Genomic DNA, 18,380 nt, shown 5'->3' with positions numbered 1-18,380 from the left:
TTCCATTGCAGACCATGGTTACTGGCTTCCACCTGTGATCAATTGTAAGCAGTGGATTTAGTGAAGCATTAAAACAGCTGTTCCTGGAGCATTCCCTTGCTTGGTAGTGTAAATAACAGTAAACAACTGACTGTGGGTGGCAAACCACTTTCAAAATATCTCGGGGATGGAGTTGTGGACAGACATAAGGCCAGGAGATGGATACACAAAAATCTCAAAAGGCTTTATCAGTCCCAAGGAGCACAGTAAAGTCCATAATTAGAAGTGGCAAGTGTTTGGTACTACTAGGACCCTCCCTGGATCCAGCCCTTCCTCCAAACTGGGTGGAAGAGCAAGGAGGAAACTGGTAAGAGAGGGTACCAAGAGGCCAATGGCCAGTTTGAATGAGTTACCAGATTGTATGTCAAAGAGTGGTCATTGTGTGCATTTACCAACAATTTAACAAGCGCACCACAATTGTGGCTTGTTCAGGAGGGTCGCAAGGAAAAAGCCACTTCTCAAGAAAGGCCATATTAAGGCTCGTTTTGTGCTTTGCCAGAATGCACCTTGAAGATTCTGATGCCAAGTGGAAAAAGGTCTTATGGTCAGATGAGATCAAACTATTTGCCCTCAATACCAAACGTTACACCTGGTGGAAATCCAATACAGCTCAACATCTGCAACACACCATACCTACAGTAAAGCATGGAGGTGGCAGCATCCTGATGTGGGGGGTCTTTCTCTGCCTTAGGGCCTGAGGCTGTCGTTAGGGTAGAAGGAAAAATGGACAGGGCAAAATACCGTCAAATTCTTGAGGAAAACCTGCTACCCTCTGCCAGAAAGTTGAAGATGGGCAGAATGTTCCTTTCAATATAGTGACTTGAAGCACACAGCAAAATTGACCACACAGTGGCTGAAGGAGAAAAAAGTGAAAGTCCTCGTGTGGACCAGTCAGAGCCCAGACCTAAATCTCATTGAAAATCTGTGTAAGATGTGAAGATAGTAGTCCACCAACACTCACCATCCAATTTGACCAAACTTGAACAGTTCTGTAAAGATGAGTAGGCAAATATTGCTCAGTCTAGATGTGCAAAGCTGATAGAAGTACCCCAGCAGACTCAAGGCTATCATTAAAGCAAAAGGTGGTTCAACAAAATATTGACGTAGGGTTGGTGGGAGTGGTGATCCTTTACTAATCTCAGTTTATCTTTTCGGTTTTTTTTTAATAGTTTTTCTGAGCTGTAGCTGTGATATCTTGGATGTTATAGGATGCATTGAGTAAGTAAAGCTAGGAAAAAATATTTCGTGTGTGTGTTTTCATTTATGGCTGTAAAGCAGTGTTTCCCAAACTCGGTCATGGGGACCCCCTGTGGCTGCAGGTTTTTGTTCCAACCACGTTCCTAATCAGTGACAGCATCTGATAACACTGATCTCATTTAATTAGCTGGTATTTTTTTCATGGCAGCATGATTTTTGCATTTATAAGACATTCTTAAATATTTCTGCTTTTGATTTAAATGCTTAACTCTTTAAAAAAAAAATACATTATTACTATATAACTGCTTGGTACATTCTTATATATATACTACCAACTTGGCACGCGGTACGCTGCGCGTTGGATGACCACGGTTGAAGGACTCCCTGTTTAAACACGGCTGCCAGTCGTGAACTGGGTCCCTCATCGTACCACATTTATGTCTTTGAGTGGTGAGTGTCAGTCTGAGAGCGTTCAGTCGGAGTTTCTTGCGAGACCGTACATTTCTGTATATTACGGTTGTTTTGCAATCGTAAGGACCTGTCGTCGGGTGTCTAATTGGCACGCTTTTGCCTCTTTCTTTCGCGATCACGGCGTAATCTGTCATCTCTCTCTGTAGGTGTTTCAGTTGCCTTTCGTTGTGCGGCAGAGATGCGTCGTTGAGCTAATCTGTGTGAATGCTGAGTGTCCGTTTCTTGCGAGCGACTGTCACGCCTTTGCCTCTTTGCCGTTGATCATGCTGTAATGTGTCCTCTCTCGCAGCAGCAGGTTTAGTTGTGTTACGTTTCGGCATTGTTCCGTAAGGTCTCCTCCGTACAAGTGCACATGGGTAGCTGAAGACGGAAAGGCATAGTGGGCATAGTGAAACAGACGAATTAATGACCAGGGGAACCATCCGACTCAGACGCGGGGCTCGAAATACTCAAGTGCACATGTTATTTATAATTTTTTTTTTTTTGTTATGAACTTCCCCAGAAGAGTTTATCCCTGTAAATAGTTAATAGTATATCAACAATATAATCTGTTGTAGTACGGGCGTTAATTAGCGTCACACCTCATAACCTGCATACACCATGTGTTTGGCTGTAACGCTAGAAGCACGGTGGACGCTGTAAGGGTAGGTTGTGGTTTCTGTTTCTTTTGTGATTTTTTTATTTCATTTTATTAATTATTTAATAGGCAGAGGGGAGAAGACGTTAATGTAACACTCTGTCTATTTCTTTACTTTTGTTTTGAAAAGATTTTCGGGAACAGGAAAAATAAAAGCAAAGGGAAAAGAACGGAGGGGGGTAAGCAGGAATTCTGAGAGGGGACGGACTGGGGCTTTTCTACGGGGCGGCTATACAGCCAAAAGGAATGCGGACACAGACACCGCGCTAGGCTTTTATTATATAGATATATTAGCAAACTTAGTTTTCTAATCTAATTTCTATATTGTTCCCTAAGCACAGAACTTGGGAAATATCAGTTTACTTAATTAGCCCAGGAGTTAATTTAGATAGATAATCAAACTGACATTGTTTTGCACAATGCTGTTATTTCCCAAAGTATATCTAATGTTTACATTTTATGAATGATGTTTGTATATACCGTTTTATTATTTTCAATTACTTGGCTACAAGTGCACCAATCAGATGTATTTTTTTATTTTTGTTTGTACCAGATGACTCATTTTCCTCAGAAATAAAGCGCATTCAGAAAATATTCTAACCACTTCACTATTTTTACGTTTTGTTATTTTCAGCCTTATGCTCAGATTGTTTAAATTCACTTTTACCCCCTCATCAAGCAACACTTAATACCCAAGAATAAAGGGAAAACAGGATTTTTTTCCATAAATATCACATTAACAGATATATTCAAACCATTTACTAATTACTTTGTTAAAGTAATTTTGGCACCAGTTGGAGCCTGGAGTCCTTTTGGGTATGATGTGATAAGCTTGCACATGTGGGTATTTTCTGCAATTTTTCTCTGCAGGTCTGTCAGGTTGAATGGAGACGGGTATTGTTGGGTCTCCCCAATCTGTTCCAAGTCCACCTATGGCCTGGCCATTTCAACCATATTCACAGAGTTGACCCTAAGCCACTCCTGTGTTGTTTTTGCTTTATGTTTAGTGTCAGTGTTCTTTTGGCCCAGCCTGAAATCCAGAGCATTCTGGAGCTTATCTCTCTATTATAAAAAGAAAAATATTGGAAGGAGACGAAATGTGATTTTTCTAAGAGAGACATTCATGCGTCCCGTGAGATGAGTCCATGCCCAGGGCCAGAAATAAAGGACAAAGAGTAGATGACAAAGTAGAACATCGTAAAGAATTCAGAAATGTTGGCGTGGTACACATGCAAAGCAGGTTAGAAATAAATGATGGATGAAAATTCAAAATTCTCAAAAAATGGATATTAAAGGTTGCATTAGCGCAAACAAACAAATTTATTTCTCGGTGAAATAACGGAACAGCGAAAAGAGATCGAGTATATTGTTTGGATTTAATCTTAATTCTCGCTGGAATTAGATGATCTACATGTCTCCGACTTTAAGATTCCAAAAACGTTGGTGCCGTATGAAATCCCGTGAGATGGAGACTTTTAACATGTGATTCTTTCAAGTCACGCCTTAATTACAACTATTTTCAAACAAGACCACGATCATCTAACCTCGGTCGTGTGAATTCTTCCTGCACTCTCAGTTCTTATACATTTTATCAGGAAAATAATTTTATACATTCTAGATGACATGTCAACGACTAAGCGAAGAAGAAAGAGCATGGACAAACATTCGAAAAAGTTGTTTTATTTATAGAGAGAAAGAAACGATGCTCACAGACAGTAATACGTTGCGTTGTCACAATGCAAGTCCAAACACGGAATCAAAATTCAATGCGATCTTGAAGAAAAGATAATTCCAAATACAGTAATCCCTTGCTATATCGCGCTTCGACTTTCGCGGCTTCACACTATCGCGATTTTATATGTAAGCCTATCTAAATATATAACGTGGATTTTTCACTGTTTCACGGGTTTCTGCGGACAATTTACTTTTTAGTACATGCTTCCTCAGTTGGTTTGCCCAGTTGATTTCATACAAGGGACGCTATTGGCGGATGGCTGAGTAACTACCCAGTCAGAGCACGCAGTTAAGTTCCTGTGTGCTGATTGGCTCAGCGACAGAGAGCCGAATTTGATTCTGCTGCGTTAACCAGGAAGTCTCGTCTCGCTCATTCAGCATCAACATCTTTCGCTGTGTAAAGAGATAACTGTTGTGTTTATCTTTGTGCATAGTCAAGCCCTTTGTTTTGGCTCCAAAACGATCTACTCCTGCTACTGCTTCAGGAGCCGTGCCCAGGCGCCAAAAGAAGATGCTAACGATTGCCGAAAAGGTAAAAATTTTGGATATGTTGAAGGAAGGGAACAGCTACACCGCTGCAGCACGCCATTACCGCATCAATGAGTCCAAGATTCTTTTAATTTAAAAAGGAGGAAAAGAATATAAGATCTACGGCCGTAGTGTCCTTTAACCAGGGGCGCAAAACGAGTTGTAAGTGGATGTAATAAGGCGGTAGTCCGGATGGAATGTGCTTTAGGGATTTGGATTGAAGACTGCCGGAAGAACAACAACGGCGGTGCTACACAATCGCCTGAAGAGTCTCTTTTAGAAGAGCTGTAACGCTCTCCTTTGTTGTGCAGTAAAATTAAACTCATCGTTATTGAGCAAGTCGTCATGTAATTGTTGGTGAGTACCCATAACTAATTTTCTACGTACTTAGTACATGTACATACGTTTGTTGCAACTCTGCACACATTTTATACAATTTTTCTTGCATTGTAGGTATTTATTGCCGGTGGCCTGTCTATCTTAATGGCTGTAACATAGGCAATATCGGAGACACTCTACAGTATCTTTAAAATAACATTTTGGTTTTACATACAGCATTTACATGTTATAGATTTTTCACTTATTTTTATATTACCTAATTAATTACAATATGTTTAAAACTGTATTATTAAATAAAACTCCTCAATGATATACGATACGTATGTTTGTGAGGAGTATATAAAGAGTGTGTTTACATAAATATTTTCAATGAATCTTACCTAATAACTAAGAATATAAAGGGTTTATGCTGTATAACTGTACGGGGAATATTTATAAACAGTTTGGGAGAATTTATAAGGGTTTAAAATATATAAAAATAACCATACAAACATATGGTTTCTACTTCACGGATTTTCACCTGTCGCGGGGGTTTCTGGAGCGCAACCTCCTCGATGATGAGGGATTACTGTATTGTTTCTACTAAAGTGTTCAAGTAAAAGTGAAAATAATACATATGTAACAATTCCCATGAAAATAACAATTGTATATCCAGTTAACCAAACCAGGGGATGGGCAAGCGAAGCCCCCCAGTTTTTATTTTGGACATTTCTGTACTTTGCTCTGTTCAGCTTTTCTTTTACCATGCCTAGTCATTCAGTCTCTGCCACTGAAAAACAACCCCACAGCATGACACTGCCACCAGCATGCTTCACCTTTGGAATTGTATTTCTCAGGTGATGAGCAGTGCCTGGTTTCCTCCAGAAGTGTGGTTAGAGTTGAGGTCAAACAGGCCAGCCTTGGTTTCAGCAGACTAAAAGAAAGTTTCCTTTAGGTGCCTTTTTGCAAACTCCAAGTGGGCTTTTATGGGTCTGTTACTGATGAGAGGCTTCTGTCTGCACACACTGCCATAAACCCGAATTTGGTGGAGTGTTTCAGTGATGGTTCTACTTCTGGAAGCTTGTTCATTTACGAATTATGCAGGTCAATTTGTCTTTGGGAACATGCAATGCTGTAGAATTTTTTTGTAGCCTTCTCCAGATCTGTTCCTCAGCACAAATCATGTCTCTACCATCTGCAGGCCATTGATGGCCTGGTTTTTGACATGATACACATTTTAAGCTGTCGGACCTTTAATAGATGTGTGCCCCTTTCCTAATCATGTCCAATCAATTAATTTTACCACAAGTGGACTCCAAACAAAGTGCAGAAACATATCAACATTGAGTGACAGAATAGGTTGCACCTGAGTCAAAATTCAACTGTCATAACAAAGGGTCTGATTTCTTCTGTCAGTCTGATAGTTTTTCATGAAGGAGGAAATAAATGTATGTTATGTTTCTGGTGTATAGAATGGTGCATGATGAGAGAAAAAAAATAATTGAAATGATTTTAGCATAAGGTTTCAATTAGGGCTAAGAATCAATTTAAAAATTGCATAAATGTATGCAATTTATTGTGATTTATCACATCGAACAGTAGCTGACCAGCCACATGGCCCTGTGCATCTTCAGCCTGATCATTACAATATTATTGTTTCGTAATGTTGAGAAAAAAATGAAATGCTGCCCTGATCAAAGCACCGCCTGAGGTGTTTGCCTCATTACCAGCCCTGAATGCAATAATTTTTTTAACACATTAAATGGGTGAAATTAATTGCTTAATATGCTTACATACATACACACACAAATATCAACCACTGCTGGTCAAAAGTTTTCTCTGTGATAAGTGGAGCAGTGTGAGTACCCTGAAATGGTGTTTATAGTCATAATAAAAGCAAGGAGATACATTTTGCAAATAAACATTTTGCGAAATGTGACAATACATAATTAAAAACACAAGGATATGTGAGCTTGAATAATGCGTTATGAAATGTTTTTTGTCTTTTTTTAATGTAAGTATATATTTATTTCAGCAACAGTGGATGTAACATAATACTCCTTGAAATAAAAACTGTCATTGTCACCTGTCAAAGCCAACAGAATGGGCTCTAGCAAGTACTGTTTTTTTAATTGTTAAATTATTGGAGTGCTAGTAAATCTTTGGCCATCAAGTGCAACATTTATAGGCAGACAATTAAGATGCAGATTCTTGAAAGATTGATGAATTCATGACTGCTTGATTTAAAGTACCTGATTTGTGAGGAAATTCTTGGCAAGTTTTTTTTTACAATCATATACACCTGGCATGGCATATTTCTTGTTGCTTGAGTGTCACTGAAAAAAAGAAATGATTAAATCCATTAAAAAATAAGTGAACATTTTATTACACATTTAATTATGTATGCTTACATGTATTCATATTTGATTATAATCAAAGAACTCTAGCCAATTCTGAAAACTGATATGACTGAATGGACCTATTTTTCTGATGGCACAATCATTTATTCTCAAGGTTGTTTTTAATGTTCAGAAAAACATTAACCTTTGTTTTTCTTGAGATAACTTGACCACCAACATAATATGATTAGTTATAGAGTCTTAATGGTTATTTGGCATCTGATGTCACATTGCACTTTATATATATTAAATTAAACTCTTAAAAAATATGTGGGCTGGCTGTTTATTCAAATGTATATACTGTACCTTCAAATTGTAGCAAATGCTTCACATATTGGTGGTGGTTGCAAAATCAAGGAGCCCTTTGTCCCCTTTTAATTAAATGTGGAACTCGCTGTCAACCTAACTTTGTTGTCAGGCTCTCCAGGTGTCAGTGTTACTTGTCAGGTCATTGTAGGTCACTTTACACAGTGTGATCTTAATAGCTTAAATGGTGTTAGAATTTATTTGGAGCACACTGTCAGGCCATACTTTCAGTTTTATGTATCAGTAGATTTAGGATGTGCCACAATGCATCTTCCTTGGCAGCTTTATTATTCAAACCATGGAATAAAGTTCAGCATTTGTGTATCACTTTAAATGAACTCTATCGGGTATGTCAACGTAATTCATCATATGCTTTTATAATACCAGATAGAACTTAATTTGTTTTTTTACAGGACCTCTTTAAATAGATAAATACATAAGTATTAGGGCTGCATCTAATGATTATTTTGGTAGTTGACTAATCGTTCAAGTTATTTTTCGATTAGTCACGATTATTTCATGCCTGACTATTCTGATGCCTACAACCTGTGGTTGCACATCCTGTTCTGGGCTCCAGAACATGTCTTACCTCATCTGCTCACATCTGTCAACCTGTGAATGTCACCCTGATGTCTCTGCATTAACACAATTATGCATAGATGGTCAACCCTTCATCTCACACTAGCTGGAAGAATTAACACTGTTAAGATGAATATTCTTCCTAAGCTCCTTTTTTTATTTCAAAACATACCAATATACATTAATAAATCGTTCTTTAAGCAATTAGATTCAACAATAACCTCATTTATTTGGAATTCTAAACATCCACGCATCAAAAGAGCGACCCTACAAAGACAAAAGGCAGAAGGTGGCATGGCTCTACCTAACTTCCAGTTTTATTACTGGGCGGCAAATATACAGTCGATAAGAACCTGGACACAAATAGAAGAACATACACAGGCATGGACCGCAATAGAAGTAAAATCCTGCAGTACTTCTTTGTATTCCTTGCTTTGTGCTCCAATAAACACACGTTATCGGCAATACACTAATAACCCAATTGTGCTCCACTCACTTAGAATCTGGAACCAATGTAGAAAGCATTTTAAGGCGGAGAAGCTTCTTTCTGTGGCACCCCTGCAAAAGAACCACCTCTTTCAACCCTCACAAACATATGCAGTTTTTAATATCTGGAAAAATTTGGAATTAACTTGCTTAGAGATCTTTATATAGACAAGCGTCTTTGCATCCTATGAACAATTACATTCCAAATTTAACATTCCAACTACAAATTTCTTTCACTATCTTCAAATCAGGAACTTTGTTAAACAGAACCTTCCAGATTTTCCTCATCTTGCACCCTCATCCACGCTGGAAAAATTATTGCTCAATTTCAAGGAGTTAGACTCCATCTCTACAATATATAAAATCCTTTTACAATCCCTTCCTTTCAAAGATCCAAGAGGACACTGGGAAAATGACCTCTCAATTAATATATCAGAAAAGGAGTGGAAAGTAGCAATGCAGAGAATTCACTCGAGCTCCATATGCGCAAAGCATACAATTATACAACTCAAAATTATATATCGCGCACATCTGTCTCGACTAAAACTCTCCAAAATGTTTCCAGGGCATGATCCAACCTGCGAGCGTTGCAACCAAGCCCCAGCCTCACTAGGTCACATGTTCTGGGCCTGCTCCAAATTAACATTATTCTGGACAAAAATTTTTAATTACCTCTCAGACAGTCTTGGACTCACAATCCCTCTAACCCATTAACAGCTGTGTTTGGGGTTCTTCCAGAGGGTCTTAAAGTGGAGAAAGACAAACAAACTGTGATTGCATTCACTACACTGTTGGCACGCAGACTTATTCTGATAAACTGGAAGAACCCAAACTCTCCTCTTTTAAGTCAGTGGGAAACTGATGTGTTATATTATTTAAAATTGGAAAAAATCAAATACTCAGTTAGAGGATCTGTGCAGACTTTTTTCAAAACATGGCAGGATCTAATCAGTAATATTTTGAAATGATTTTATAAAGCACAGAGAATTTGTTGATTTAGGTATTTTTAAAAGCCTTAAATTTTACACGTTTGGCTTGCTCTCTCTCTCAAGGGTGGGGATCGATCTGCTCTTAGCATAATTCTTTTTTTTTTTTTTTTTGTAAAAACTTGATTGCTATGTATTGATTGTAATAAAATTAATAAATAAATAAAAAAAAAAAAAATAATAATAATAATTAAATTAAAATAACCAGTGAAACATATGAATTTGAAAATAATCAGATGTTTTTAGATTAGTAATACCATCACAATAAAAAAGAAATACATTAAACAATACAAACTAAAGTGCACGTAGTCTTTAAACCAAAAAAATTTTAAAAATACATTGTTAAAACTGAAACTTTTTCATTTTTTAGTAATAAATTACAAAATGTAGACATAAGCAATATAATGTTTAAAGCCTGAAGAGCAAAGATCAAATAAACTCCTTCACAAAAGGTTCAAGGATGATACAATAGCTTCTGTGGTGCAGTGGTAGGAATTGCTGACTTATAATCAAGAATCCCCCCGGTTTGAACCTGACTGCCTCGTATATTTACCTTTTTCAGTAGCGAGTTACTCTTATCATCACATATAATACGCTACAGTGGCTGTTAGTTTGTCTGTCCAGAATTTTAAATCACCTGTAGCTCGCAAACGATTTCACCTATTGACTTGAAATTTGATACACATATACTACGTGACGTCTACTATCCGCTTTTGGGTGATGATTTGTATTACTCTTTTTATTTTACTGTAGAATCAAGCACGCAGCAGGGCAGCCATGTGGCGCATGCATATGGGTGCTGTTCTCATTCCTTACCACCTTCGCTAATCATTCTTGAGGCAGACTGAAGACTTAAATGCCAGCTTAAGTGAAAAATTTAAGAAAACGTACTAATTGCAACACAAAAACTAACTTAATCAGTCCATCCATCCATCAATTCTCTTCCGCTTATCCGAGGTCGGGTCGCGGGGGTAGCAGCTTAAGCAGAGAGGCCCAGACTTCCCTCTCCCGGCCACTTCTTCCAGCTCTTCGGGAGAATCCCAAAGGCGTTCCCAGGCCAGCCGGGAGACATAGTCCCTCCAGCGTGTCCTGGGTCTTCCCCGGGGCCTCCTCCCGGTTGGGCGTGCCCGGAACACCTCACCAGGGAGGCGTCCAGGAGGCATCCTGATCACATGCCCGAGCCACCTCATCAGACTCCTCTCGATGCGAAGGAGCAGCGGCTCTACTCTGAGCCCCTCCCGGATGACTGAGCTTCTCACCCTGTCTTTAAGGGAAAGCCCAGACACCCTGCGGAGGAAACTCATTTCAGCCGCTTGTATTGCGATCTTGTTCTTTCGGTCACTACCCATAGCTCATGACCATAGGTGAGGGTAGGAGCGTAGATCGACTGGTAAATTGAGAGCTTTGCCTTACGGCTCAGCTCCTTTTTCACCACGACAGACCGATGCAGAGCCCGCATCACTGCGGATGCCGCACCGATCCGCCTGTCGATCTCACGCTCCATTCTTCCCTCACTCGTGAACAAGACCCCGAGATACTTGAACTCCTCCACTTGGGGCAGGATCTCTCCCCAACCCTGAGAGGGCACTCCACCCTTTTCGGCTGAGGACCATGCTCGGATTTGGAGGTGCTGATTCTCATCCCAGCCGCTTCACACTCAGCTGCGAACCGATCCAGAGAGCTGAAGATCACGGCCTGATGAAGCAAACAGGACAACATCATCTGCAAAAGCAGTGACCCAATCCTGAGTCCACCAAACGGACCCCTTCAACACCCTGGCTGCGCCTAGAAATTCTGTCCATAAAAGTTATGAACAGAATCGGTGACAAAGGGCAGCCCTGGCGGAGTCCAACTCTCACTGGAAGCGGGCTCGACTTACTGCGGCAATGCGGACCAAGCTCTGACACGGTTGTACAGAGACCGAACAGCTCTTATCAGGGGTCCGTACCCCATACTCCCGAGCACCCCCACAGGATTCCCGAGGGACACGGTCGAATGCCTTTTCCAAGTCCACAAAACACATGTAGACCGGTCGGGCAAACTCCCATGCACCCTCAGGACTCTGCTAAGGGTGAAGAGCTGGTCCACTGTTCGCGACCAGGGCGAAAACCACACTGTTCCTCCTGAATCCGAGGTTCACTATCCGGCGGACCCTCCTCTCCAGAACCCCGAATAGACTTTTCCAGGGAGGCTGAGGAGTGTGATCCCTCTATAGTTGGAACACACCCTCCGGTCCCCTTTTAAAGAGGGGACCACCACCCCGGTCTGCCAATCCAGAGGCACTGTCCCGATGTCCATGCGATGTTGCAGAGGCGTGTCAACCAAGACAGTCCTACAACATCCAGAGCCTTAAGGAACTCGGTATCTCATCCACCCGGGGCCCTGCCACCAAGGAGTTTTTGACCACCTCGGTGACTTCAGTCCCAGAGATGGGAGAGCCCACCTCAGAGTCCCCAGGCTCTGCTTCCTCGTGGAAGGCATGTTAGTGGGATTGAGGAGGTCTTGAAGTACTCCTCCCACCGACCCTAGCGTCCCGAGTGAGGTCAGCAGCGCACCATCCCCACCATATACGGTGTTGACACTGCACTGCTTCCCCTCCTGAGGCGCGGACGGTGGACCAGAATCTCCTCGAAGCCGTCCAAAGTCGTTCTCCATGGCCTCTCCAAACTCCTCCCATGCCCGAGTTTTGCCTCAGCAACAACGAAGCCGCGTTCGCTTGGCCTGCGGTACCTATCAGCTGCCTCCAGAGACCCACAGGACAAAAAGTCCTATAGGACTCCTTCTTCAGCTTGACGGCATCCCTCACGCGGTGTCCACCAACGGGTTGGGGATTGCCGCCACGACAGGCACCGACCACCTTGCGGCCACAGCTCCGGTCAGCCGCCTCAACAATAGAGGCACGGAACATGGCCCATTCGGACTCAATGTCCCCACCTCCCTCGGGGCGTGGTTGAAGTTCTGCGGAGGTGGGAGTTGAAGCTACTTCTGACAGGGGACTCTGCCAGCCGTTCCCAGCAGACCCTCACAACACGTTTGGGCCTACCAGGTCTGACCGGCATCTTCCCCACCATCGGCCAACTCACCACCAGGTGGTGATCAGTTGACAGCTCCGCCCCTCTCTTCACCCGAGTGTCCAAGACATATGGCCGCAAGTCCGGCGACACGACCACAAAGTCGATCATCGACCTGAGGCCTAGGGTGTCCTGGTGCCAAGTGCACATATGAACACCCTTATGCTTGAACATGGTGTTCGTTATGGACAATCCGTGGCGAGCACAGAAGTCCAATAACAAAACACCGCTCGGGTTCAGATCGGGGCCATTCCTCCCAATCACGCCCTTCCAGGTCTCACTGTCATTGCCCGTGAGCATTGAAGTCTCCCAGCAAAGCGAGGGAATCCCAGAAGGTATGCCCTCTAGCAACCCCTCAGAGACTCCAAAAGGGTGGATACTCCAAACTGCTGTTGGCATACGCACAAACAACAGTCAGGACCCTTCCCCACCCGGCGGAGGGAGGCCACCCTCTCGTCCACGGGGTAAACCCCAATGCACAGGCTCCAGTGGGGGCAATAAGTATGCCCACACCTGCTCGGCCTCTCACGGGGCAACTCCAGAGTGGTAGAGAGTCCAGCCCCTCTCAAGGAGATTGGTTCCAGAGTCCAAGCTGTGCGTCGAGGTGAGTCCGACTATATCTAGCGGAACCTCTCGACCTCGCGCACTAGCTCAGGCTCCTTCCCCTTCAGAGAGGTGACATTCCACGTCCCAAGAGCCAGTTTCTGTAGCCGAGGATCAGACCGCCAAGGTCCCGCCGCCACCACCCAACTCACACTGCACCCAACCTCCTTGGCCCCTCCCATAGGTGGTGAGCCCATGGGGAGGAGGACCCACGTTACCTGTTCGGGCTGTGCCCGGCCGAGCCCCATGGGTGCAGGCCCGGCCACCAGAAGCTCGCCATCGAGCCCCACCTCCAGGCCTGGCTCCAGAGGGGGCCCCGGTGACCCGCGTCCGGGCAAGGGAAAACGTCGTCCAAAGTTTTCACTCATCATTGAGGTTTGTTGAACCGCTCTTTGTCTCATCCTTCACCTTGGACCAGTTTGCCTTGGGTGGCCCTACCAGGGGCATAAAGCCCCGGACAACATAGCTCCTAGGATCATTGGGACACGCAAACCCCTCCACCACGATAAGGTGACGGTTCAAGGAGGAGAACTTAATCAGTTTTAACGCAAAAAGATGCCGACAAAAGAAGAGAAGCAGCAGGCTGTTATTGTGGAGAAAAGAAGAGCTACTTAGGAACCAGCAAGCGCATCAACCTCTGATCAAACGAATGCTAAACAGAGATAGAGAAAGAGTATGAAAACTAGGAATGCTCAAGTCAAGTGTATTCACTGCACGTTATTGTGCAGAATGCCGTTACTGGTTGTTAATATTATACAATAAACACATACATTTGATTTGCATCCGTAACAGCCACTGTAAATGTATAGTACTTGTAAAAGTTAACTTTTTTTTTTTCACTTTTATTCTCTGTCACGATCACGATACATACTATTCCACACAACCCATCCACCCCCCCCACCCTCGCTCAGGGATCTGACACTATTACTTTTTATCTGAAACTGGGAATAATTGTAGATGTGAGTGGTGTTTTGAGACAGTCGAACTGGAAATTCTCTGATCTGGATGGATAACAGCTGACACACAAAGCGCTGGCGAATCTGCCTTATTCATATCTCATTATGACTTGATTTTTTTTTTTTTCCCAATTTTATTGAGTGTTCCGCTTATGCTGAATTAGTATGTGCCTTAAGGGCCGTGATGCACTGACAAAAACAGACATAGGTATATATGATATTTGGAATTATTCATTTTATGACCGTACGGTACATTTCGGAATACATTGTGGCACGGATCCATCTGGAACCGCTGCTTTGCTGGCACAAAGTCTCCTCAGCTCTCTGCTCACCTGGGCTCCTCTAATTGTGGGTGGGAATGTCTCTCCTATGCTGGTATCAGCAGAAGAATGGTTGGAGGATGTAGTACTCCGAGGTGAGCGTGAGTTAGGGTGGTCAAACCTGTTAAAGAAGTTATCTTGTTTGCTCTCTCCACGTTTCTCTCGATGGTGGCACCCCACTTTGAGCTGCAGCCAGTGATGATCTTAATCCCTTCCTTCATGCTGTTTGTTCTACAACTTCTGCTCCAGCTTTCCCCTGTACTGCTCCTTCGCCACTCTGAGCTGGACTCGAAGTTCCTTCTGCATACGCTTGAGCTCATGCTGATCACCGCCTTTTAAAGCCTTTTTCTTCTAGTTCAAAAGGCCCTTGATGTCACTTGTAATCCATGGCTTGTAAGCATAGCAGCATACTGTTCTTACCGGAACTACAATGTCCATACAAAAGTTGATGTAATCAGTAGTGCAGTCAAACCTTCCTCAGTGTTCTCAGTGTATGATCCCTGCAGGATATCCCAGTCCGTAGTTCCAAAGCAGTCTCTCAGAGCCTGTCTGCCTCAGGGGACCACTTCCTGAATGAGCGTATGGTTGTTGGTAGCTCCCTCACTCTTGGTTTGTAGTGGGGCTGAAACAGGACCAGATTATGATCTGCTTTCCCAAGTGCAGGCAGCGGGGTGGCGCTGTATGCTTCATTGACGTTTGCATACAGTAGGTCAATAGTCCTATTTCCCCGGGTGTTACAATCCACATACTGGGAGAAGGCAGGTAATGTTTTGTCCAGCGTTACATGGTTAAAGTCTCCAGCGATTAGCATAAGAGCATCAGGGTGCTGCGTTTTGTAATTTAGCAAAGGCAGAATGGATGACGTCACTCGCTATCTCCGTGTTCGCTCGAGGGGGGATGTAAACAATAACAATTACGTGTCCAAACTCTCTGGGCAAGTAATAGGTACGCAAACTTACTGCCAACAGTTCGATCTCCCTGCAGCAAGTGGAGATTTTAATGTTTACATATCCAGAGTTACACCATCTTCTATTGACATACTGTATAGAGTGTGAGACGACTTCCTTTCTGCTTCCCGCAGGTACTTGCGTCTCTGTCTGCTCTAACTGTGCTAAACCTGGGTAGCTCCACATTAGCATCTGGGATGTTAGTTGTTAGCAACATTTCACTAAAACACAGCAAATTGCATTCTCTGTAGATCCTGAGTCGACAATAAAAAAATCTGCATCGATGATTTTTTTGTAGTCGACGTCATCAATTGCGATGACTAATCGTTGCAGCCCTAATAAATATACACACACAATTCATCTGAACACATACTGGAATAACTATAAAGTAAGAAATTTCAAAAGAAAAAAAAGTTCTGACTTGGATGTCACAGTCCATTTGATGTATTATGTAGACGCAACAGTTTTGCTGTATGTATTGTTGGCTGAAAGTACTGTTAATGTGACCTCCAGAGGGTCCAGCGTGCATCCTGTAACTGAGCTTGCCCTTTTAATTACACTGTTGAAGTGATGTTACCAGCCTAGCACACTTCAATTGAGAAAATTGTACTGGTCATCACAGAGTTATAGAAGATGTGAAGGATACCACTACCCACATTAAAGGAACTCAGTCTCCTAAGGAAGAAGAGCCTGCTCTGCCCTTTTCATACTAGCACCGGTATTGTAAATCTTGGCAGAGTATTATACTTTATGCCCATTGTTTTTTTTGTGAACTGTACTTGCTTATTAGTCATGTGTTATCTAGCCTTATGGTCTGGTTACCCATATCTTTGTAGTTATTTGGATTGTTGTAGTTAACCATTTTTTGTCTAGCTCTCAGCAGCTATTTCACATTCTAATCAAGGACATGTAGAAAAGATAAAGTAGGGTGTTTTCAGATTATAGTCTATTTGATTACCATTCAAAGATGTGCATTTTCTTTGGTTTATTTTTATAAAATCAAAATAGTTTTTAATTCAAGCATCAGATTTATTTTGCATATGTCAAATAATATATCAGGTTAAAAAGAAATTGTCGTAACTAAAGTTTGGCTTGACAGTACAATATTTGAAAAATAAACTTTTCTGTTTCTTCTAGTCGACTTAGTGACGTCTTAAAAAGAAAAAGAATGCCAAAGCGAGGGCCTCGAAGGCCAAAATATTCGCCTCCAAGAGATGATGAGAAAGTTGACAATCAAGGTATTCCATCTTCTCACAACTTCTTATTTTTAACATTAATTTACAGTTGACAGCTAAAAATGTAATTGATGATAATGTAAGAAATATGTGAATATTATCAATCTGAAAATATTTCATTTTATAGTTTTTGCAATATTTTTAGAATTAAAAATGATTGAATTATATTTAATATCACATGGTAAGTTATACCTGAACTTGGAGTGATAGACTATGACAGATACATTTGCAAGTATCTTTTTTACAAGTGTTTATACGGTCTTGTTGTGAAGATTGAGAAACTTTTATGATTTTGTCCTGTTATTATTTTTACTGTACTGTTTTATTCATTAACAAGTTTTCCAAAAATCACTGTATTACATGAGTACAAAGACATTTAACAACTCATAGCACAACTGTTTTACAGTGTTGTGTGTGTACATGATTCTCTTCTAGTAACTTTTTTATTTTTTTTCCATTTTGTAATTTACAGCTAAGAGTCCTACAACAACACAGTCTCCCAAGTCCTCGTTCCTGGCAAGTCTGAATCCAAAAACTTGGGGGAAATTAAGCACCCAAACAAATAGCACCAATTCAGAACCTGCACGTACAGCTGGAGTCAGTGGCCTAGCACGGGTTCCTCCAAAAGATTCAGTATCCAACAACAGGTATGACAAGTCTGCTTAAATCTATGAGAAAGCTATTATCTTTAAAGTACACTCTGTATGTTTATCTGTATAGTGATAATTCATAAACTACTGGATATCGTATTTAATGTTTTATTCAGGGTGACTACAAGCAGTGTATTGCAAAGTGATACATCCATAAACTTGTCCATGAAGTTGTTTTAGGACATGTCACTGTTAAATGAAAATGTGTAAAGCTCTGCATTTTTATGACCTACTGAAATAAATACATTTTAGTACATCCTGTCAAATATGTTTTTTTACTCTAATTAGAACATTATTTTGACAAGAATAGGCCATTCTACTTAACAAAGCTCATCGATCTTATCCATGTTATTTCTCAAAAATAACATTGTTGAGTTTTGTAGGACCTCTATTGCACTTCTTGGCAATTTATTTAATGTGTCTAGGTTGGCTGTGCTAACTTTCTCATATGTATGAAAATTGTATGAAAATCTATGATGTTTACCCTTAACCAGTTTCCATCTGTATCCCAATGTTCTTGTCGAATTACTCATTTTAATTTAACATCCTGGATCCACTGTACTAATCTTTTTCATAAATTAAAAAAATTTAGTCTTGTTAACTCCAAGCCTTTGTTTGCTTAACACTAGAATTACCAGAGCCTACGAAAAATCTCATAGATCAGTCCCACCTTAAATCGCTTCTCACCTCTCCATCATCGTCTTTTGTCCTTTAAATGTGTTGATAAGCAGCAAACAGGAAGCAGTCTGCTATCACATTACCCACCGGTGCACAGTTTTCTCAGCTCAAGTCTGTTTACCCGAGTGTCAGTTGCTTAGAGTTGTATAGAGTGAGAAGTCAAGCAAAATGACACCTTTTATAAATACTATATCATTATTTGGAACACTTGCATCGCATGTGTGTTCCATGTCTACAACG

The 18,380-nt window shown here is 41.5% G+C and overlaps 1 protein-coding gene across 13 annotated transcripts in view; it reads left to right on the top strand.

Annotated features, from left to right (window-relative positions):
* trip12 (thyroid hormone receptor interactor 12) overlaps nucleotides 1-18,380 on the top strand; it is a 268,901-nt gene that overhangs the window by 217,601 nt on the left and 32,920 nt on the right. For all 13 annotated transcript variants that reach the window (XM_039760102.1, XM_039760094.1, XM_039760085.1 and 10 more), the window contains 2 exons: nucleotides 16,715-16,815; nucleotides 17,285-17,459. In XM_039760102.1, coding sequence (XP_039616036.1) covers nucleotides 16,715-16,815; nucleotides 17,285-17,459 — 276 coding nt within the window. The remainder of the gene's footprint in view (nucleotides 1-16,714; nucleotides 16,816-17,284; nucleotides 17,460-18,380) is intronic.

This window comes from Polypterus senegalus, chromosome 1 (genome assembly GCF_016835505.1).
Source record: "Polypterus senegalus isolate Bchr_013 chromosome 1, ASM1683550v1, whole genome shotgun sequence".
NCBI classification, from domain to species: Eukaryota; Metazoa; Chordata; class Cladistia; order Polypteriformes; family Polypteridae; genus Polypterus; species Polypterus senegalus.
This window is presented reverse-complemented; position numbering and strand designations above follow the sequence as displayed.